The sequence below is a fragment of the Balaenoptera borealis genome, assembly GCF_965194805.1.
Source record: "Balaenoptera borealis genome assembly, chromosome: 15".
Classification (NCBI taxonomy): domain Eukaryota; kingdom Metazoa; phylum Chordata; class Mammalia; order Artiodactyla; family Balaenopteridae; genus Balaenoptera; species Balaenoptera borealis.
In genome coordinates this window covers 83,596,080-83,619,493 of record NC_138871.1, presented here as the reverse complement: position 1 = coordinate 83,619,493, position 23,414 = coordinate 83,596,080, and the positions used below count along the sequence as shown (strand labels likewise).

Here is a 23,414-nt window from a genome sequence, read left to right as displayed (position 1 = left end):
CCTTTACCTCTGATTTTTGCCTCCCCCAGTTTTTCAGCCTGTAATGCCCGGCTCAGACCCCGTGGTCCTCACCAAGCCTCTCCAGGCCAGAATCGGTGCCCCGGGCAGCTCTATGGCCTCCTCCTCTAGGCTTCCTGATACCCAAGGGCTCGGCCTGGCTTGGTGGCCTTGGTGCCATCCTAGAGTTCTAGCTCAGGCTGGACGTGGTGTCGGCTTTCGTAGCTGATTAGAGCAAATGCCCATCCAGGTAGCGTCTCACATGCCACCTCCTCCAAGTCTTAGGCAGCCCCAGCTGGGAGAAGGGCAGGGACTGACTGAGAACTGGCAAAGGCTGGGTGGCCGTTTCTGTTGGTGTCATATTTGTGACTACCCAGAGACATATTTACAGAAATGTTTAGCATGATAGAGTACCAGGAAGAAGAGGCCGTTTCACTGAGTTTTGGACTGATCACTCTTTCCTGATGCTGCTTTCCTTGAATTTGGGTACCCCTCAAATTTTACACACTGCAGGATTTTTCTAATGGAAAAGCCAGTCTTGCAGATGGCCACTTGCCTGGAAACAACAGAAAATGAGGACAGTTGTATTTATTTTTTGCCAAATGTAATTACTTGTTTGAATAAGTCAGCCCATGAGAAATTACCTGTCAGGTTGATTATTACCTTGTTCGTAGAGAGGATATAAAGCTCGCTTGGTTATTGATTTTAAAAAGCGGACTTGGTTATTGATTAAAAAGAGCTGTAGCAGATACAAATAGAAGAGATGTGAAACTCCCGCGTATTCAAATATACGTGTTCAATAAGTAGAAGGAAAATAAAGCAGGACCGTTTCCTAAAATATCTGGATCATTGAGCCAATGGGGATTTGCGGGGGGCTGAGTAGGGACAATAAGTGCTCTAATTTCCTACCTTCCTTGATAAATATTTTTATATTCATGTAACCGGAAATCGGTGACTCCGTGACTTAGTGAGAGGAGTGCTTCCTGTGTTTCCATAGATAAATTAGTTCATCTGTGGCCTGAGGAATGTGTCGTCTGAAGCCGAGATGCTGAAGATGGGAACCGATCATTAGCAGACTCATTAACATCTTTCTTCTTCTCCTGCCCACAGCGGTTCTTTCTTCCCCTCACCTCGGGTCTTCCTAGGTTATCGCGTCACCACTGTCTGCCAGGAAGGGAGAGGGTGTGTGGCGAATGGGAGGGAGTCGGGGACCTGGGCTCTAGGGGCTGCAGTCGTCGACCCACCACAGACCTTCCGACCCGTCCCCCGCTCGTGGCTTTGGCTTCCTCATCCCTAAAGGGCGGAGTTGGGTCCCACCATCGCTTCGGTCGGTCCCTGCTAGGCTGGCAGCACTGCGCCGCTGGGTCGTGTGGTTCCAGTCAGTCCCGAGCCCGTGTGCGCTGTTGCAAGCCAAGGCTCCGTGAGAAGCCCGAGGGTGGGCTGAGCCTGACGGCAAACCCGCTGTGCACCGGGCGCTGTTCCGGGTGTGTTAGGGGGTGCTGCCAGCCCCTCCCGTCAGGCACCCTGTGACCCCCAAGAAGGACACCTACAGCACGGCCCGTAACGAGGCACTGCGGCGGGGTGTGGTGAGAGAGGCAGATTTTACAGACGTCCGTGAAGGAGACGTGAGTTCTGATTGGAAGGGCGAGGAATCAAAGAAGGCTTCAGTGAGAAGGCGGCGCCTGAGCTGAGCCTTAGTGGATGAGAGGAGTTCTGAAAGAGAGGAAGGCTCATCACAGGTGGAGGTAGGAGTGGGAGGAGGGGCCGAGAGATGGGCAGGTTCATGGGGGTGAGGAGCGCTCACAGAAGGGAGGCCCCGGTGCGGGGGGCCTGCGGTGCGGGGGGCCGGCGGTGCAGAGGGCCCGTGGTGCAGAGGCCCCGGTGTAGAGGACCCGTGGTGCAGGGGGCCAGCGGTGCAGGGGGCCCCAGTGCAGAGGGCCGGCGGTGCGGGGGGCCGGCGGTGCGGGGGGCCCGCGGTGCAGGGGCCCGCGGTGCAGGGGGCCGGCGGTGCAGGGGGCCAGCGGTGCAGAGGGCCCGCAGTGCAGAGGGCCGGCGGCCTACGTGACCTGGAAGTTGGCTGGCACCAGAGGGCAGGGCCCGTGGAGGGGGAGCTGAGAACGAGCCTGAGTTTGGCCCTGAGCTTTCCTTTCTTAAGGTGGCAGGCGAGTACCCTTCCTCTAGGGCTGCAGGCAGGGCTACCGACTTCCCTTTCCTCTACATCACTGGCGTTCAGTGGGGATTTTGCCCCCCATGGTATATGTGGCAGTGTCTGGAGACATCTTTGATTGTCGTGACTGGGGCATGTCATTGGCAACTAGTAATTGAGAAACTCCAATATAGAAGCTTATCTTGGAAAATTAAGTAGAAGAGGTAGAAGGTTACCCAAAGGGAATCTTTCCAATCTATTTCAGTATCTCTCCAGGCCTCTAAGAGGGATGTAGAGATTGGGACGAAAGGAGAAAATCATTTGTACTAAGCCTGGCCATGGAATGATGCCTTCTTTTTGTCTCTGGCGTTTCCCCAGAGCCCTGTTCTAGTTGCTGAGATGTCGGAGGGATAAGTGTGACCCACGTGTGTGTGTTGCACCTCTGTTCACTGGTACCTCTTCAGGCAGGGCTGTCCTTCCTGCCCTGGGGTCCCTCGTGGCCACCTTGCTCCGTCCCGTGTCCTGTTCCCGTCACAGCTCGTCCCGCAGTACACTCTACTCCTGCAGGGAAGGACTGTGCTGGGCCCCTGAGCACGCCAAGCCCAGCCCAGCCTGGCTCGGGAGTGTCCGGTGGGTGTGCCTGCTGTGTCCTGCTACCGGCTGCCCTTCTGAGCGAGGGGTCTTACCCACGAGGGGTACCGTTGAGAGTAAGCTTTCTGGTGACTCTCTGCCACCTGAGAGACTGATGGGAAGACCTGGCGTTTCACACAGCTTTCACGGGGGTGAAGGCTCTGGAGAGGTGATCCCTGCTGCCACCAACAGGCATTTCTCCCATTAGGACGTCCTTGAGCTGCTTTTCCAGCTACGTTTAGTAACGGCCTTTGAAGCAGAACACTTGTGTGGTGAGGACAGCCAGTGGCAGGATGAAGCCATGAAGCATATTTGCAAACCAAGCCTTAAATAAAATTAGCGTCTCAGACCCCTGCAGGTGGCAGCTTTTAGGACTTTGATGTGAAGAGCTATATACAGAAATAGTGATTTTTAAAAAAAAGATTGCATTCATTAGACAGCTCAGATACAAAGATGTTTCATTAAAATGGTTGCTTGATTTTCAGATGCATCCCTGTATTCCAAACAACCTGATATTTCTAGATTCTCTTCGTCCCAGCACTTTCCTGTTTCTTGGTTTTAAAGAACATATTATTAGGCAAATCTCAAGACAAGTCCTTTGGCCAGCACGAAGTATTCACAGTGGAGCAGTAAGTCGGATAGGAAGCGGATAGTTTGTATTTACCCATGCAGCAAAGATTTACAAAGTGTCTGCTAACTTGCCAAGCACTGTTTTTGGCGCTGGAGTTAACAGCGAGGAATGAGACAAGGTCCGCACCCTCAGGGAGCTCATGGATTAATGAGACACAGTCAAACAAGGGGCTGTCGTGTAATGTTAGTGACCGGTGGTGCATGAGGAAAAAAGCAGAGCGAGGGCTTAGTGCCTGGGGTGAGGGTGAGGGAGGATGTGTTTTATTAGCTAGGCGGACGAGGGGGGGCCCGCCGAGGAGGTGCTGTCTGAGCAGGTCTGGACGAGGTGAGGGGGCAGGCGAGCCCGGAGGCCCAGGGGAACAGTGTGCAGGCAGCAGGAACGGCAGGAGCAGGAAGGGGTGTGGCGAGTGCGGGGACAGTGAGGTCACCTGGTGTCCAGCCCGGTGCCAGGGAGCAGATGGGGCTGGAGAGAAAGGCGGGGGCCAGGTCTCAGTGGCCTTGCAGGTCCCGGCGAGGAATTTGGATTATATCTGAGAGAACTGGCAAGGCTTTGGAGAGTTGAGTATTAAGTTTTCTTTCTCTGTGGAGGCTCGGCGGGGGGCAGGGAGATGATTGATGCTCTTGCAGGAATAGAGGTCAGAGGTCCCGCTGGTGGGGGCGGGGGGACTGAGGGGCGGCACGGGGTTCACGGTGTTACGGGTGGGACTGAGCGGGCTTGCCGATGGGTTGCGGTGGGGCTAGAAACCCAGGGGGGCCCCTGAGATGTGGGCCTCGCACCTGGGCTAGCAGGGGTGCCACCCCCGAGGTGGGGTGCCTGGAAGCGTTTGAGGTGCTACTCGTGGGTATCTGATGGGTAATGTGGGGTGTGCCGTTGAGTGTATTGCTCTGGAGCTTAAGAGGAGGGGGGTCTGGGCTATGAATGTAAAGTTGAGAGATACCAGTGTACAGATGGGGTTTAAAATTTTTTTTTTCATGTATTTAATCCGATATATTAAAATATTACCATTTAATCATGTACTCGATGTCAAACCTCTGAATGGGTGGTATCTCATATTCTGTCTTTATAGTAAGGCCTTGAAATCTGGCATATACTTTATATTTATAGCACAGCATCTCATTTCGGACTCTTAAGTTTTCAGCGGTTCAAAAAAAGGGACATGTAGTTCTCCTAAAGTAATAAAATTGTGTTTAACAGAAGAATCCTCCTGTGATCTGCTTCTTCACTCGCGACACTTCCGACACCAGACGTGTGGGGTTTTCACACATTTCACCATTCCCAAGTTCTCTTCAGACACCAACTGGGTGTCCAGTAGTTTAAGTCTGGCACTAACTACCTAGTTAGTGCAGACCCCACGGGTTAAGGGCTCATTCCCGCAAGGCCGCCCCAAATTCAGGCACCAGTCATAAGTGGTAGGTCCTCAGCTTACCCACACTTCTGCCTGACTTGGCTACAAAGTGAGGGTTCCCACATGCCCTCCCCAGGTTTGATGACGGCTCACAGGACTTGGGGAAACGCATTCACCAGTCTGTGTTATCAGGGTATTATGAAGGATACAGCTGAACAGCCGGATGGAGATGTATGAACGGTCCGGGTGCAGCTAAGTTGGACAGTTTGATGCCTCCGGCCTCAGTTTCCCTAACTGTAAAGCGAGAGGAAGACACCTACGGAACAAGGTTCCCGTGAGGATTAAACCGAGTGAGGCCACGAGGGTCCTTTAGCAAACGGCAGGGAAAGGCGTTCAGGCTTCTTTCTCCATTAAGATGTTATAGAATGCGGCCTTTTGCTTGGGAGTTAGAGCAGCGCCCTTCCTCCTGAAACAGATACAGATCAGGGTTTGTGCACGCGAGATGGCTCTATCGTGTGATGCTGTAATTAAGCGTGACCGTTTCGTCTCTTTTCCAGAAACGGGTACAAGTTCCTCTACTGCTCCGCACGGGCCATCGGGATGGCGGACATGACGCGGGGCTACCTGCACTGGGTCAACGAGCGGGGCACGGTGCTGCCCCAGGGGCCGCTGCTTCTCAGCCCCAGCAGCCTCTTCTCCGCCTTGCACAGGTGAGGGCTCGGCCTGCCCGCCCCCCGCCCCGGCTCAGGACCCCCCTCCCGCTCACCGGAGGTCTTGCCAGAATAGCTGCTTTACTCGTCCTCCCAGCCGACACCCCCGCTCCGTGCCGGGCCCCGGAGATTCAGCCTCAAGGGCGGGTCTGGCCTCGTCACCCATCAGCATCCTTCGCTGGCTCGTCACGGCCCTCGGGAGAAAGCCCAAGGCCGCGGGCTAGGCATCACGGGCTCCTCGCCGCCCGCCTTGTCCTCCTCTCCCGTCTCATTCCCTCCGGGTTCTGGGATGCAGCCTTGCTGAACTGTCTCCGTTGCCCAGAGAGATGGTCTCTGCTCTGAGCCTTAGCACGTGCTGCCCCCTCCTTCGCGGGGAGCTGCCCCTCTCCCTGCATCGCTGGCCTGAGTCTTAGTGACTCTGAGAATCTATCTGTGTGCTTTCCGTCCAGTCGGGGACCTCGGCTGGGTTCAATGGCCCCTCTACCAGCCACCATCACCACCTGCCTGGCCTGAGACCTCCCGTAATGAGGAGTCCTGGTCACACCGTTTATTTTTATGGACCATTAGCCCAGTTCTTTTCTTTCTTTGGTTATTTTTAAAAAGATTTATTTATTTATTTTTTAACATCTTTATGGGAGTATAATTGCTTTACAATGGTGTGTTAGTTTCTGCTGTATGACAAAGTGAATCAGCTCTATGTATACATATATCCCCATATCCCCTCCTTCTTGCGTCTCCCTCCCTCCCACCCTCCCTATCCCACCCCTCTCGGTGGTCACAAAGCACCGAGCTGATCTCCCCTTGCGATGCAGCTGCTTCCCACTAGCTAGCTATTTTACATTTGGTAGTGTACATATGTCCATGCTATGCTCTTACTTAGTCGCAGCTTACCCTTCCCCGTCCCCGTGTCTTCGAGTCCATTCTCTACGTCTGCATCTTTATTCCTGTCCTGCCCTTAGGTTCATCAGAAGCTTTTTTTTTTAATTTTTATTCCATACATATGTGTTAGCATACAGTATTTGTTTTTCGCTTTCTGACTTACTTCACTCTGTAGGACAGACTTTAGGTCCATCCACCTCACTACAAATAACTCAATTTTGTTTCCTTTTATGGCTGAGGAATATTCCATTGTATACATGTGCCACATCTTCTTTATCCATTCATCTGTTGATGGACACTTAGGTTGCTTCCATGTCCTGGCTATTGTAAATAGTGCTGCAATGAACATTGTGGTACATGACACTTCTTGAATTATGGTTTTCTCAGGGTATATGCCCAGTAGTGGGATTGCTGGGTTGTATGGTAATTCTATTTTTAGTTTTTTAAGGAACCTCCATACTGTTCTCCACAGTGACTGTATCAATTTACATTCCCACCAACAGTGCAAGAGGGTTCCCTTTTCTCCACACCCTCTCCAGCATTTATTGTTTGTAGATTTTTTGATGATGACCATTCTGACCGGTGTGAGGTGATACCTCATTGTAGTTTTGATTTGCATTTCTCTAGTGATTAGTGATGTTGAGCATCCTTTCATGTGTTTGTTGGCAATCTGTATATCTTCTTTGGAGAAATGTCTGTTTAGGTCTTCTGCCCATTTTTGGATTGGGTTGTTTGTTTTTTTTGATATTGAGCTGCATGAGCTTCTTGTATATTTTGGAGATTAATCCTTTGTCAGTTGCTTCGTTTGCAAATATCTTCTCCCATTCTGAGGGTTGTCTTTTCATCTTGTTTATGGTTTTCTTTGCTGTGCAAAAGCTTTTAAGTTTCATTAGGTCCCATTTGTTTGTTTTTGTTTTTATTTCCATTTTTCCTCTAGGAGGTGGGTCAAAAAGGATCTTGCTGTGATTTATGTCAAAGAGTGTTCTGCCTATGTTTTCCTCTAAGAGTTTTATAGTGTCTGGCCTTACATTTAGGTCTGTAATCCATTTTGAGTTTATTTTTGTGTATGGTGTTAGGGAGTGTTCTCATTTCATTCTTTTACATGTAGCTGTCCAGTTTTCCCAGCACAACTTATTGAAGAGGCTGTCTTTTCTCCATTTTATATTCTTGCCACCTTTATCAAAGATAAGGTGACCATATGTGCGTGGGTTTATCTCTGGGCTTTCCATCCTGCTCCGTTGATCTGTATTTCTGTTTTTTGTGCTAGTACCATACTGTCTTGATTACTCTAGCTTTGTAGTATAGTCTGAAGTCCGGCAGCCTGATTCCTCCAGCTCCATTTTTTGTTCTCAAGATTGCTTTGGCTATTCGGGGTCTTTTGTGTTTCCATACAAATTGTGAAATTTTTGGTTCTAGTTCTGTGAAAAATGCCATTGGTAGTTTGATAGGGATTGCATTGAATCTGTAGATTGCTTTGGGTAGTATAGTCATTTTCACAATGTTGATTCTTCGAATCCAAGAACATAGTATATCTCTCCATCTGTTTGTATCATCTTTAATTTCTTTCATCACTGTCTTATAGTTTCCTGCATACAGGTCTTCTGTCTCCTTGGGTAGGTTTATTCCTAGGTATTTTATTCTTTTTGTTTCAGTGGTAAATGGGAGTGTTTCCTTAATTTCCCTTTCAGATTTTTCATCATTAGTGTATAGGAATGCAAGAGATTTCTGTGCATTAATTTTGTGTCCTGCTACTTTACCAAATTCATTGATTAGCTCTAGTAGTTTTTCTGATAGCATCTTTAGGATTCTCTATGTATAGTATCATGTCATCTGCAAAGAGTGACAGCTTTACTTCTTCTTTTCCGATATGGATTCCTTTTATTTCTTTTTATTCTCTGATTGCTGTGGCTAAAACTTCCAAAACTATGTTGAATAACAGTGGTGAGAGTGGGCATCCTTGTCTTGTTCCTGATTTTAGAGGAAATGGTTTCAGTTTTTCACTATTGAGAACGATGTTGGCTGTGGGTTTGTCATATATGGCCTTTATTATGTTGAGGTAAGTTCCTCCTGTGCCTACTTTCTGGAGAGCTTTTATCATAACTGGGTGTTGAACACCAGCCCATTTCTGATGACCCTCTCCTCTTCCCCTTCATGCCCGCATTCGGGACAGCCAAGCCAAACTAAGTCTGGCCTCCTGGTGGGGGGCAGGAAAGCAGAGGCCTCCCCGGAGCTGGGGGCCCAGGGCAGTGTCCCAAGCTGCTCTCAAAGCAGTGGATTGAAGTTTGAGACTTATAATCATACAGTCACTCATGTGTCTCTGTATAAGAGTCCTGAGATGTAGACTGTAAGGCCCTTTTAGTGCTAAGGAGGGTTCTGGATTCCATAGACGTCCTTGCAGAGCCAGGACCAGCCCCTGGGGCTTCTGACACTCAGTTTGGGGCTCATCAGCATCATCATCATCTAAATTACGTTTTGTTGAGGTGCGGAAGAATAGTTTTAAAATATATGCAAGGCATCTGTCGATAGATAGATAGATAGATATGCAGTATCTCTGTAATATACGCAAGCTGAAAGGGACCCTTGAGATCATCCAATAACCAGTGAACCCAGCCTGCCCACGACCGAGATAAAGCGAGAGGATGTGCTCTCACCCCTCCCTCTGAGCCGTAATAGTAACTGCTATCCCTGGATTTTGCGTTAGTCATTCCCTGCTCCTCTAAATAGTTAGCACGTGTATGTGTAATCCTAACCAGTATGTTGAATTGTGCACATTTGTGAACTTTATGTAAATGAATCATATGTTCTTCCGGAACTCACTTTTACTGCTCAACATGCCGTTCCCAGGATTGTTGAGAGTCGCTGTAACCGGCTCGTCTTTGCTTCTGTGTAGGTCCCGTTGTTGGACTCCACCACAGCCCGCTTATCTTTTCTACTGTTGGCGGGTGCTTGAGCCACTTCCGGTTTTCTGCTCTTAGGAGCAGTGCCGCTTGTGTGTGTCCTCTGGGGGCACCGGTGCAGTGTTGCCCCAGGGTATACCCCCAGGAGCAGGATTGCTGGGCCACAGAGCGTGCACATGTTTGGTTTTCTTCTGCTATTGCAAACTGTTGTCCAAAGTAGTTGAACCAGTTCGTACACCAGAAGCAAACAGTGCGAAGTGTTCCTTCCAACGGCTTTACTTTCTTACCTACACGTTGTCAGCCGTTTATATTTTTGCTACTCTGGTGGGTGAGAAATGTCTCTTTTCACGTGTTTATTGGCCATGTGGGCTTCATCTTCTGTGAAGTGCCTGTTCACGTCTTTCCCCTTATTTTCCTTTTGATTTGTAAGAGTGTTGTAGATTCTGCACACGTAGCCTTTGTTATGAGCGCTACAAATATCTTTCCCCAGTTTATGGCTTTTGATGACCATAAATCTGAGTTTTCTTTAGTTGAACAGATCATTTCCCCTGTAGTTTTGTACTTTCTGTGTGTTGACAAAGCCTTCCCTGACTGTGGGCATGAGGAAAGTCTCCTATCTTTTACCTAAAGGTGTTGCCTTTCACGTTGAGGTCTGTAATTCACCAGGAATTGATTTTTGTATATAGAGTGCGCTAGGGGTCTATTTTCTTTTTCTTTTTTTCCTGTATGGATATTCAGTTGTCTCAGCACCATTTGCTGAAAAGAGTGCCCTTCTCCTCTGCTTTGACTTGTCATTGTGGTCATAAATTGAAGGCCCATAAATGTGTGCCTCCGTTTCTGGCCTTCGTTCGTCTGTGTAGCGATTTGAGTCACATTCCATAAAAACATGCAGACAACAACCTGGTGAGAGTTTAATTGAAATGACAGTGAATCTGTAGACCAATGGAGAATTAATATCTCATTATAATGTTGAGTATTCCAATTCAATTGTATGGTATATTTCTTCATTTATTTAGGTCTTCGCTAATATATTGCAATAAAGTTTTCAACTTATTTAGAATTTTTGCACTGGCGTTCCCGAGTGAGGTTGGCCCACACTTTCCCCATACTTTACTACCTCTTTCGGTTTAGTTTTTGAGGTCATGCTGGCTGGCCTTGGGAAGTGAGTCTGGAGAGGTTTTCTCTTCCTCTGTGCCCTGGAATTCTTTGTTCCTTGGATGACTGGTGGAGGTCTTTGTTGAAATCACTTGTCTGGGGTGTTTTCCTTGTGGGAAGACTTGAAAGTACGGATTCACTTTGTGTCTAGTGCTTCTCTGGGATGGCTTAGCCGACTTAACGCATATTTAACTTCTGAAGATACAAAAGTGCTCTTAGTATCCCAGCACCTTTGACGGTTAAAAGTAGTTTGATGCTAATGAAGCTGACGGTCTCATGCTGACCCATTATTTATTTGTTTTAACAGAGAAGTGATCGAAAAGAAGCCAGAGAAGTTTAAAGTCCAGTGTTTGACAGACATCAGAAACTTGTTTTTTCCAAATACAGAACCCTTTTATGCTGCCTTTGGAAACCGACCAGCTGTAAGTAGTAGTCGGGTATATACGAGTTCTTGAAATTACCGTCTGTTCAGATAGCTGTCATCTGAAAGGCCGGCCTAGACTCCCATGTGAAGCCAGATTCTCCTCCTACTAGAAATAACTGCTAAAGAGCCGCTTGCCTGCATCTAAAGGCAAGGAGATCGTCATTATTTCGTGGCGTCTAGTTTTCTTTGAAGGTGGGCTTGTGGGTTTCAGTTTGAAGTTTGAAACTAGAAACTTTAAATTCCAAATTGCCTGCTAAATTAGTAAAACAAGAACGTTAAATAGGATTAGACCCTTTCTACCGGAATGGAACCACAAAGCACAAAGGTGAATTCAATGTCTCAAGTTTTAAGAGTGTTATTTCCTATGGTAAAAGTAATACTTAGAGATTTTGTGCGTACTTCCCAAATTTGCTAGAAAGGTCAGCATTCTGGAGAATGTAGTTGGGTACTTACTTCCCAGTCAGAAAATTCTCCTGCTTTTGAAACTCATGCCCAAGAAAATGGGTCACAGAATAACCTTAAAGAATGTTAGAATTGCAGGGGATGTAGTAGGTGGTTTACTTTTTAACTCAGTTCTTGAATAGAGGGGTGAACTGAGGCCCAGAGAGGACAACTGACTTACTAGTTTCACATCCAGAGAGATTCTTTCTCTACACTACTTGGAGGTATTCTTCGAGTTTAATGAAACTTCTATAACACAGGCAGACCTCGTTTCATTGCGCTTCGATTTGTTACGCTCTTCAAATATTGCTTTTTTTTTTTTACAAATTGAAAGTTTGTGGCATTGAGCAAGTCTGTCGGCACCATTCTTCCAACAGCATTTGCTCACTTCCTGTCTCTGTGTCACATTTTGGTAATTCTCGCAATATTTCAAGCTTTTTCATGATTTTATACGTTACGGTGATCTGGGATCAGTGATCTTTGATGTGACTGCTAGGACTCGCTGAAGACTCAGATGTGGGTCAGCATTTTCAGCAATAAAGTGTTTTTTGTATGCACCTTTTCTAGACATAAAGCTGTTGCATACTTAATAGAGTACAGTGTAGTGTAAACATAACTTTTAAATACACCGGCAGACCGAAACATTCGTATGATTGGCTTTATTTGCTTTGTCGTGGTGTCTGGAACCGAACCCGCAGTAACTCTGCGGTCTGCCTGTATTTGTATCAAATCTGAATATTTGTATTTACAATGAACTCTTTCCTTCTAATTAACCCTTTACCAAATACAGGATGTGTACTCGTACAAGCAGGTGGGAGTGTCTCTGAACAGGATATTCACTGTCAACCCCAAAGGAGAGCTGGTGCAGGAGCACGCGAAGACCAACATCTCCTCGTGAGTATTGTGCACCCTCGCTGTGATCGCCGTGTCGTGACTCTTGGCATCGTCTTGACCTTGGAGTGGTGTTTCACAGTCAACAGTATATACCTTTTTAATCCTTCGGTGCCTATATTTTAATCTTTAATTCCTACAAGGAAAACATATGTTAACATCTCGGATTCTGTCCAGAACCTAACTTTTGGACAGCCTGCATTAAATCAGATCCCCACCGGGTCAAAAACTTAAACGAGTGGTTAGATGCTGCCGCAGAGTGGAATGGCATGAATTTGAAAACTACTGGCTTACATTTGCCGAATTCGTTTTGAAAGCCTAGAATGCGAATTAGAAATATAGCCAGATTAAAATATCATGAGAAGTTATATTTAAAGAGGAGGAACCTATGTAGCCCTTCACATACTGACCTGTAATAATATTCTCACCAGAAGCATGGCTGTGTGATGGTAAGAATTCTTCTCGTATTTTTGGCCGAAGCACATTCTCCCTGAGGCCGTGGGCTGAACTGGGTTACTGTTTGCAGTGAGGCCTCCTGGCTGGCCGGGAATCTCCCTTGACTTGGATGTGTCTCGCTTTGGGTCCCTGACTTCTTAGAGTGGAGAGTGCTTCCTCAGCTTTACCCACTGGGTGATGTCGGGCAGACAGGCGTCGTCCTGCCTTGTCCATTTCAGAGGCCATACCCCTGTTGGCCTGATTCCTGCAGACCTGGAAAACGGCCTCTGGCCCGAGCGACCCCAGGGGGCCTGCTGGGGCCCTCCTCATGTGGAGGAGTTGGACTGGGGGAGTTCGGGTCTAGCGGCTTCCCAGGGATTGGTTTTTTTGTTTGATAGAGATCTAGGTTCCCCTAGGGCAGATTTTCACTTTCAAGAGGATCCTTTTACCCGTTGGAGTCTAATCCAGCTTAAACAGGACAGTTCCAGGCTAGAGGGCGCCCTGGGGTCTGCCCCCCAGGCCTCCCTCCCCCATAGCCAGACCAGGACCTAAGTAAGCAGCTCCCAGGGTATGTGGGGCGAGAGGGGAGCGGGGGAGCCAGGACCCACCTCCATCCTTCACAAGGGGAGGCCGTGTGGTGCTGCCTGATGGGCAGAACGGCAGCAGAGACTCTTTCTTCTACACCCCTTTCCTTACGGGTTCTCCCTCTCCTGCGTTCTGAGTGGCCGCCCTGATAACGTCTCAGTTCCCTCTTCTCCGTCGTTCCCCACGTCAAAGTGTTTCCTCCGTCTCGAGGAGAGAGCGGATTTCCATTTAGGGTCAAAAGAATTCTCAGCTGATGGCACATGGCCCTGAAATGGCAAAGGTTTCTGCCCAGGCAGCAGCCCAGTGGCAAGTCTTGTCATAAGGGGTGTTGACAGGGGGATGCCAGCATCTATGAAGGTCTGCCCAGGAGGCCTCTGAGGTTATCCCGTTCACTGAGACGCTGTGGTGAAAATGCTCGCTTTGCCCACGCCTTGGGGGAGGAAACTTTATTTATCGCCAAGGAATGGTGTCGTCTTCCACCTAGACCGGGAGATGTGATTCTCCCTGTGGGAGAGACTCTCCTTCCCCAGTTTAAGCGCACACTTTTCTCTGGCACCAAACTTGGTACCACCATTTCAAAGCCAAGTGGGTGCTTGCCCCTTGGAAGCTGGGACATTGTCTCGGAGAAGTCAGGGGCCCACGCCGATGGGGGGCTTCAGTGCTTTCTTTCTTGGCGTTCACGGCCAGCAGCGCGTGAGCTCTGCCTGCTCTGAAGGAGCCCCGCGCGCGGAGGGTTGGTCCGAGAGGGACACAGATGGAGCGGGTTCAGATCTGGCGCCCCCGAACCCTGATGATGAGCCGTGAACTGCCCCCTGCAGGGAGGGGCCACCTTCCAGAGCCACAAAATTCAAACAGACAGGTCTCCAAGCCAGGGGGTATTTTAAAATTTTGTTTTAATCCCTAGGAAAGATGATTCTTGCTTATTAAGAGCGCTTTTCCCCATTTTGTGCAAGCACAATGTTTCTCATAAGTTCTTTGGAGGTCCTTTATTAAATACACACACACACACACATCCTTATTTAAAAGTTATTTTATGCCTCAGAACATGCTAATTCCTTGAGTTTGGATTTCAAAAGCCCTTTTTGGTTCTTAGCCAATTAGAGCTGGAGAGGGACCTGTGGCTGTCAGGGAGGACTCTGAGGATATGCAGGGGGGCCTGGGCTTGTCTCAGTTTCTGGTTGGAGGTGCCCGGAGGTCTGAGAATGCATATTCAGCACAGCAACTTTCTTTTTGTAGTTCTAGGCCACAGAAACTAATATGCAACATCTTCCTGGGAATACACAGAAAACAGAGCGAGAGAGTCTTGCAGGGAGCGTTGAGAAACACTGATCAGGTCCAAGTCCATATTCATAAGGACCTGAGGCCCAGAGAGGGCAAGACACCTGCCCAGGGGTCCACAGCAGTAAGGCGGGAGTAGATCCCAGGTCTCTTGACCCTCATGCCAACTATGGCTTTTTTTCCTGAGGCTAACGATCAGCCAGGGCGAATTATGTTGCAGTGTTCACGATCTATTGTTGAATAAATTCATGCAGCATCGGCTCACATCATCTTACCATGGCGTACGTTATCTGATTTAATTCTCACATGAACGCTGTGCACAGTTTTCATTTTCTCCCTTTACGGTTGAGGAAATCGTGCCTTAGAGAGATGAAGCCACTTGTCGGAGGTGGCACAGCCCATAAATGGCAGAGCTGAAGGTCAGATCGGAGTCTCCTAACCCCAGGGCCCAGTGCCCTTTCATTGCACAGTGGGGCAGCCTCTGGGTGACGCTCCAAAGATGTGCCTTCTCTGTGATTCTTGTCTCCACTGTCCCCAAGGCGGGCGGTTGTGTCTGTCATGCTGTCTTGCTTCTGTTCCTTCGAGTCAAGTCAGGTCACACCCGCCTCGCCCATGAGGCCGTCTCCGACTCCCCTCCTTGGCAGACTCTCTGGTTTCCCGTTAATGAGTGAGGGATTATTCTAGAACAGCCTCCCTCGTGTTAAGCACATGCCCTCCTGACTCCCGGGCACCGCTGCGGGGTACGTGCCGCTGTCCCGCGTGGCCGAGTGTCCCTCACAGGCGGTGACGTTGTCCGTTTTCCTCCCAGGTACGTGAGACTCTGCGAGGTGGTCGACCACGTTTTCCCCTTGCTGAAAAGGAGCCATTCTTCTGACTTTCCCTGCTCAGATACGTTCAGTAACTTCACCTTTTGGAGAGAACCGCTGCCACCCTTTGAAAACCAGGACGTTCATTCTGCATCAGCATAGTACGTTCCGGGCCACCTCTTGACATCCTGTGACGATCGGGCGCCCCCATTAAAAGATAGGTTTGGGAACCTGCAGTCATTTGCTTAAGAGCAGAGGAGCATTTCTCTCCCTGTCCCCCTGGCCGGGGTTGACATTTCTAAGTGATGTGTACGTCCTAGACGGGACGTCGGGTGCGTCCCTGGTGGGGAGGCCATGCCCGGTTGAGGCTTCAAGCCCGTGGCAGCGCTGCCCTCCCCAGCCTGCTGCAGGCTGGGAGCGATTAGTGTGCAAGGTGGGCTGTGAACCCGGGGGGGTCCCTGGGATGACGGGATCCAAGGAGGGGCGCCAGGTGTGCACGACTTCTGGGAGAGTGGGGGACACATTTGTGCCACGTGGAGGGCTGTGCAGGGTCCCGTGACCTGAATCTGAGGTCTCGGAAGGGACTCCAAACCCCACCGTTCTGGGCCTTGACCTTGCGGATGTGCCCTTGCGGTATTTGCCGACTGGTCTGATGTTTTTAATTCCTCTGGTTAAAGCTAACCTATATAACTGGCATATTTTTCCCCATTTTTGTGGCACAAGGCTGGAATGTTTATGCCTTAACGCATCCGTGGCAGACATTTTATTTAGAATGTGCTTTGTCCAGCTCCCTGTAACTCTGCGATGCCTTAAGTTCAGATTATAGGAAATATTACTAAGGCAGTATTTCGAATCAGTTCGACACTCTGCCAGCAACCTGTCCAGCAATGCGCTGCTGAAAATGTGGGCTCGCACAGAGCTTATGCCAAGCGGTGATGATGTCAGTTTCTTTTGGGAGCTCTCAACAGAAACTGGTTGGTTTTAAGAAAATAGTTTGAAGAAGTTAAATTATATTCTTTATAGATAGTATTATTTATTACCTTACTCTGATTGGGTTACTGTTATAAGCATTTTAGCCATGTTCTTTCTATTATAACTGTCAGTAATACATTAAAAAGATATACGTGTTAGACCATCCAAAGAGCCTTATTCTGTAATTCTCACAACACTGACCTTCTTTTGGAATTTATGAGTCATACTTTTTATTTCCCTTAGCTTTTCCCACTCAGATTTAGGGGCAAGTGGATAAGTAGTCATTTGAGTGACATTCATCAAGCCGGTAGAAGATGATTCTTTTACTTGTTTGTTAAATTGGCCTGTGGAGAGGAGAATAATTTGAAAAGTGAAAGAATTATTTTGGTAAAAGATTTCACTTTTCGAGCTCTTATTTTTTTAAAGAGCGTTTTACTCCAGTGGTTGAAATGCTCTCCTATTTAAATCGCACGGTTAGAGTCATGGAGGCAAACAGTGAAACAGTTGAATGCAGTTTTACTCTTTCTGTGAAAGAAAACCCAGAAGCGTTGCCTTCCCTGTCGCCGGTGGGCTCTGCTGGCAGCGGACGCCTTTCCCGAGCGGTTTGCCTGGCCACGCGGAGAAACGCAAACACCCGTGCGTAGCTGGTCTCAGATTCGCGGAGCAGCACACGCCGCGTGTGCAGATGCCCTTTTGGAGACATTAAAAATGATTTAAAATAGTCCTGCCTTAACCTGGGCTAGCCATTAGTGACCTTCAGAGGCTACATTCATTCTTTCTGTCACGAGGGTATGTTGGGGTGAACTTCAACTGCTGTGAACTACGTAGAAGCTCACGGGCCTGCAGAGGCCGGCACAGTTTCTCCCTTGCACTGGGAGGAATCTGGCTGTGAGACCGGGTGGCCTGTCCCTCGGAGCGGGCGCCCTTCATCAAGACGACCAGCTGTAGTTCTCCCTCGCAAGAGCATGCAACTTTGGACCCCCAATTTTGATGCACGCTAAGCTTCCACGCCACTGCCCTCTGAAACAGAGCACGCCTTCCAGAAAGTCGCACTCGGGTCTGGGTCAGGTTCAGAGTGTGACCCCTGGAGAGGCAGTGACATTCACACCTGCCTCGTGGCTTCGGAAAATGGGATTCGTGCCCGGACAGCACTCACGCCTGTGCCAGCTGGTTTTATCTGTGCTCACACAACCCTAACTCAGTGACCCCAAAGCCACGTGCTAGGATGCTCTATTTGGACCACGCATTTCGGAGTTGCCCGATGGAAACGAATCCCTCCATCGTGACAAGTCATCAAACATTCATCACACGTGATGAAGAAAAATATATGTCCCTGGTACATTGGAGAAAATGATGACATCTTCAAAGAGGAGTCCCTTTTCCATTTTAGGTTTGGATCGCCACTTTAAATATATTTTATTTACAACGCTTGATCTGTATTTGTATATGCTGGTACAATGATAAAAATCACTGTAATACTTCATTGCACTGTGCTGGATGCAAAGCTAGGATGTATTGTAACAAATGAGACGAATGAAAGACTTCCCTGAAAATCGGGTGTGTGAATTTTAAATAGTTTTTGGTAAGTTATTAAGATGCTGATTTCCTACTGTGTGATATCAAGCATGTTATTTTCTACTCAAAAAACAAAAAAATGAAACCCTTAACGCTGTGAACTGTTCATTCAATATTTGGAATAAAAGAGCCTGTCTCTTCTGATGCCTTCGGTGAAATACTGACCCTCTGTATGCACTTGGCGGGGAAGGAGGGGTGAAGACAGAGAGGAGAGGAGAGGGCTGCCCCCCTGGGCTCGTCCCACCTTGTTGGGAGTGACTGGAGCAGGGAGGGTTCAGTTAAACGCTGTACCTGAGGTGCCTCCCAGGACCTGGCCTGTGATCGGTGTTTGACACGTGGCTCTTACACAGGTGGGCTCCGTTCCTTGTTCTTGAATGGGATGTCAGTCAGGTGCAGCCACAAGAGAAAACACAGGAGAGGCTCAGGAAAACCAAGCGTATTATACTTGCAGGTTCTCAGAATGGGAGGCAGCTCGCCAGCAGGGCCACGTGGGGAAGCACCAGGGTGGTCAGGAGGCAAAAGACAAGTGAGGGGGGGAGCTGAGGCCACGGCCTTTGCTGGGACTTCTGCAGGAAAGGCAGGGCAAGGTGAACAGCTTAGGACTGCCTAGTGCGAATCATTTCAGTGGCCTCTGAGCTATAGGGGTGGCCCTTGGTTGCCTGATGCCTTTGCCCTGGGCTGATTAAGGCAGAGGGCTAGTGCCTCCTGGAGGTGCACAGGCCAGACAGGAGGCCTGGCTCTGGATCAGCTAGTTTGCATATCACAGGCATGCTTCAGCTGGGCCCTTTGCTATCTCTACAAAATGGCCAGCCTGTCTTTCCCAGCCAGCAAGTTTTTTAAGATCCCAAAACACTATAATATACGTAAAATAAAAGAGACAATACAGGTTCCCTTGCCTCATGCCCACTGTCCTCATTTTTTGGACACTTTCTGTGGTGTACCCGATTTGTCTCTCATTTTGAACAAGTCAGTCAAAACCCTTGGCGAGTTCACCCAGATCACTTGAAAGCCATCATAACTCCTATTGATTTTGTGCATTGTCGACATGCCTGAGACATCCTATTGATTTACCTGTGTGCATCAGCCTGAGTGTTTTGGGAATAAATGTAAGAATATTGGTCCCTAAATGCTTCAAAGATGTCTCCACAGGGTACCAGGCTGAGCTCCTCCTGAAGCCCAGATCCAAACAGTTCATCTCTTCATGCCTCTGTATCTTAAAAACAAAACAAAACTCTCATTTAGCTGAACATCACAGATTTATTCCAACCCTGATTTCAAGTTGTAGGTGCTTTTATCTGGAAAGCAAAAATCAGTATAAACTGCAGTCTTGGGCCCGGCAATCCCCACCTGCTCGCCCATCACCACTTTCTCTCCGTGGAGCCAGTAGGCTATGCTGTTTCCATTCGGTTGTGCAGGCAGCCCTCACACATGTGCTGGGGAAACCAGTTCGGTAGCTTGCATTTCCCCAATGTCTCAGCTGTAATCACCTGAATATTCAAAATACTTCCTATCCTTGTTTTCAAACCCTGATACACCCCACCAGATTTGCCAGTGACGTCATCAGACCTCAAGGAACATTGCCGATGGGTCAGTGACCGCCGGCTTTGGACCTCAGAATGACCTTTCCTATAAAAGGTAACGCAGGCAGCCCTGGTACACTCCTGGGACAGGAGGACAGGAGTGGAGGAAAGTTACACAGGCCCCATTTTAAAAAATGAAACTCTGGAATCTGACTTCCTTGTTCCAGCAGGAGTGTCGTCCTAACCAGCTCTTCCAGGGAGCTCTGTCACATCACCCATCATTTCCTACTCATCTGCCTCCCCTTGAAAGTGTCTGTACAAAGCACCGTGCCCTGCTTCTAGGGGTCTGCAGTGGCGGGGGGTGGCGGGGCATCCCGTCTCCGCGCTAAGCAAAGATAAGGTGGTTAAAAGCTCCACTAGAGGGCTTCCCTGGTGGTGCAGTGGTTAAGAGTCTGCCTGCTAATGCAGGGGACATGGGTTCGAGCCCTGGTCCGGGAAGATCCCACCTGCCGCGGAGCAACTAAGCCCGTGCGCCACAACTACTGAGCCTGCGCTCTAGAGCCTGCGAGCCACAGCTACTGAGCCCGTGTGCCATAACTACTGAGACTGCGCTCTAGAGCCCACGAGCCACAACTACTGAGCCCATGTGCCACAACTACTGAAGCCCGTGCTCCTAGAGCCCGTGCTCCGCAACAAGAGAAGCCACCTCAATGAGAAGCCCGGGCACTGCCCCGCTCGCCGCAACTAGAGAAAGCCCGCACACAGCAACGAAGACCCAACGCAGCCAAAAATTAAATAAATAAAATAATTTTTTTAAAAATTAAAAAAAACCCAAACCAACCAAAAAAAACGCCACTAGAGTCTCCTTCCTGTTTCTGACCCCTTTTTCAACTCCTGCTGCAGTGGAAGGTGGAGGTGGGTGTCACCACCACTGCGATAGGTCGTGGTGTCAGCAGGAAACCAGAACTTGAGCAGACAGAAGCTGGCCCTGGAAGTCATCGGCCCCCAGATGGCCACCGGGGGGCGCAGTCTGTTTTGGTTGGCAGTTCACCCTTTAAATGCATTGTCCTGGCTTGACAAAGGCCCCTCCCTGCAGTGCTTGCCTTGGAGGCCAGCCAGGTGTGTTGTGAGCTTATGGGGAGAGAAAGGAGTAACATGCGGGACCATTCGGGTACCAGAGTGCCCTCAGTTGGCATGGCCCCTGGTCAGACATCGTTAACCGGCCTCGAGGGGGGAGCAGCTTGTGGCTGCTTGTCATTCAGGTCTAAGACCCATTTAGATTCGTGGTTCTCAGAAGTATATAGTCTCAGGGCCTGTAGCGCCAGCATCAGAGCTTGCTAGAAATGCACGTTCCTGGGCTCTTCCCTGGGCCTCCTGAATCAAACCCTGGGTGTGGGGCCCACAGTCAGTGCTAATAAATCCTCCCCAGGATTCTGATGCACGCTCAAGTTCCAGAGGACACACCTGAGGCCGGATCCTGTTCCCCAGGGAGCTGCTTCTGTATTATAGCAGCTGACATCTAGCTTTGGCCTGGTCAGGGCCACAGAAAGGAGCTGCTGAAGGATGGGGGCCCCTGGAAACCCAATACAGCGCCTCGACCGACTCCAGGGTGTCCTGAGCCTTGGAGGCACGGCTGCCAGCCTGAACCACCTTCCTGGGCATCTCTGTCCGCTGGTCCCGGCTGGGAGGAGATTGGAGTGCGTGTGAACCAGCAGACCTGGGCTCGGCCCGGATTTCTGACGGCTCCCTTCCTCCCCCAGATTGTTGGAGCCTTGAGTTGCTGTCCTGTTGCCAGCGATCTTTTCACTGGTGCAGGAAGTCCATTCAGCCTTGCATTGCTTTTAATGAGTTTTGCAAGCAAGTAGCCTCTTCCGGTGACTCATTCTGCCTTTTGTGAACCGGAGATGGTGGTTTTAGGTTTCACTTTGGAAAGTAACCACGACTTCTGCTGCTTTCTCCGCTGCTGGAATCCGAACAAGTTACATTCATTTTGCAACAAAGAAATGTAAATGTAGGAGCGCCAGTCATATTTCTGCTCTGATTGTAAAAACATCCTTTTCCGAGATGCATGACAGAGCCAAGCTAAGAAGAAATGGTTTATATTTTCAAGGAACACATTCATTTGGGAACTTTATATTTTTCCTTCCAGAGTGGCCTGATAGTTTCGCTTTTATTCTTTTGTCTTTTTGATTCATATTTCAGGGATATCCTAAAAATAAACAGTGCCTGTTGACTGAGTGAGACGGTTAACCTCTGTTTTATTGAGGGAGATTTGGTTCTGGACAAAAGTTCGTGTTCTTGTTTTCATGCAGAACACAAAGGATGATAATGGAAATAATTTCTTACGCAGTAAAATTGTTTTCATCTGGACCTTCCGCAGAAATAAGTTTACGGTACCCGAATAGGTGAACCTCTTAGGACTGGAGAGTGTGTGTTAAGTGGACAAATGCTACGTAGCATCTTTCCTCCAATTCAAACAATACAGTGATCTTCAAAATGTTGCGGTGTTGAACTAAATTATTTTTATATAGTTGTATTTAAGTACGCGTAAACAGAAAGCAAGAGCCCTTATACAATAATAAAACCAAAATGCATTTAAAATTAAGAGCAGATAAAACTAAAGCACCAATGAAATTCAAATTAACCTGAATGTCATGTGGTGGAAAATGATGTGTTAAGGCTAGCGAGATGATGCTGGATTTGGGTTTATAATAGAAGTATCCGTGTTTTATGTTTCATTTGTCAGCTTGATTCTTTTGATTTCTGAGCATGGTGGGTCATCATTTAAATCATTATTAACACTGACTTCTGCAAAATACAGTAATGAAAAAGTCCTTATTTCCCATTTCCAGCAACACTGACGGCTAATGAGCGGTTGCAGGTTCTTCCAGCAGGATGGGGGTCCCCTCAGTAAATTGTCTGATGGGATGCGCGTGGCACCGACTTGGAAATGGGGACTTTGGTATTTAGCCAGGGCTCGCACTACCGAGATCCCATTGTCCTAATCTGTTTGAAGTGCCATAAAACTGTCATTTGGACATCGTGTGACATCATTCGGTACTTAATGCATCAGCACACTTGGAGGCTGGGTCTGGGGTGCCCATCGCCCTTCTCTCCTCCAGGATTCTGGTTGATGGAGCACAAGTGAAGAAAATGGGCACTCACGGGTCAGCTTTTTTCCCCCAAATGACAGAAGTTATGGAAGTTGCCTCAAGTTTCATTGGAGAGTTTAAATATCTCTTTTCACCCCCCTAAACTAGAAAATTCCTCCCGTCTTTGGCTCCGTGGAGAAGGGAGCATGCCTGCCGCTTTTGGGCCCAGCCGGCCTGCACCCGCATCGTGCGACAGAAGCTCAGCCCCCCACCCGCCAGAGGGAACAGCGAGGAGGAGGCCTGCTTGGCAGCTCCTCCCACAGGGCGGGGACCGTCCCTCCAACGATGCGGAGGGTCTGATGGGCTAAATGCACATCTGCATCCATTAAGGGAGGCAGGTGGGCAATTCTGTTTCCAGGGAACCAAAGCGATTTTGAAACTTCTAAGGATGGTTTTGCTTGCTTTGAGAGAAAGTTGGCGAGTGGTCAGGTAAGAACCTTTGCGTGAATTTGGGGGGGCCCTGGGATGGCTTTCCCAGGGAATGGGGAACCAGGCCTGGCACCTCTCCTGCCCATGAGCACTTCCTGTCACAGGAACTGGGGCAGGGGAGCTGAGCAGCCCCCAGATCCTCAAGGTCTGTTCCAGTTTACATGGCACCTGGAGAAAAGATGGGGGAGCGATCTAACCTTGACACCTGGAGATGAATGGGACCTTGGGTGGCATCTATCTCACCTGAGCTCTCAGCTCCTCACCCCTGCAATACGCAGCTGATGAGAAAGCTCCAGACCTAGGTTCCTGAGATACCCTTGACATCCTCTGGGGATGGGGACGGGGACGGGGCGAGTGGGGTGGGGTGGTGAGGACAATGAGGTTGACTTGGGCCTCAGAGAAGGCCTGGCTTTTTCTCTCAGCAGAACTGCAGTACCTGGCAACGAGCATCCTTTTACAACAGTGTAAAATCATCAGCTAAAGTACAAAAATTGAAATTCAGATACAAGAAATAAT

The 23,414-nt window shown here is 48.8% G+C and overlaps 1 protein-coding gene across 12 annotated transcripts in view; it reads left to right on the top strand.

The window, feature by feature from the left end:
* The window catches only part of LPIN1 (lipin 1), a 169,126-nt gene that overhangs the window by 109,195 nt on the left and 36,517 nt on the right, over positions 1 to 23,414 (top strand). For 6 of the 12 annotated variants that reach the window (XM_082357509.1, XM_082357507.1, XM_082357503.1 and 3 more), the window contains 5 exons: positions 5,307 to 5,459; positions 10,698 to 10,812; positions 12,046 to 12,149; positions 15,253 to 15,411; positions 19,545 to 19,674. In XM_082357509.1, the coding sequence (XP_082213635.1) occupies positions 5,307 to 5,459; positions 10,698 to 10,812; positions 12,046 to 12,149; positions 15,253 to 15,411; positions 19,545 to 19,659 (646 nt within the window). In that variant the 3' untranslated portion in view covers positions 19,660 to 19,674. Of the gene's footprint in view, positions 1 to 5,306; positions 5,460 to 10,697; positions 10,813 to 12,045; positions 12,150 to 15,252; positions 17,942 to 19,544; positions 19,675 to 23,414 lie in introns of those variants that run through there. The other 6 variants (XM_082357505.1, XM_082357512.1, XM_082357510.1 and 3 more) reach the window with 3 other exon arrangements.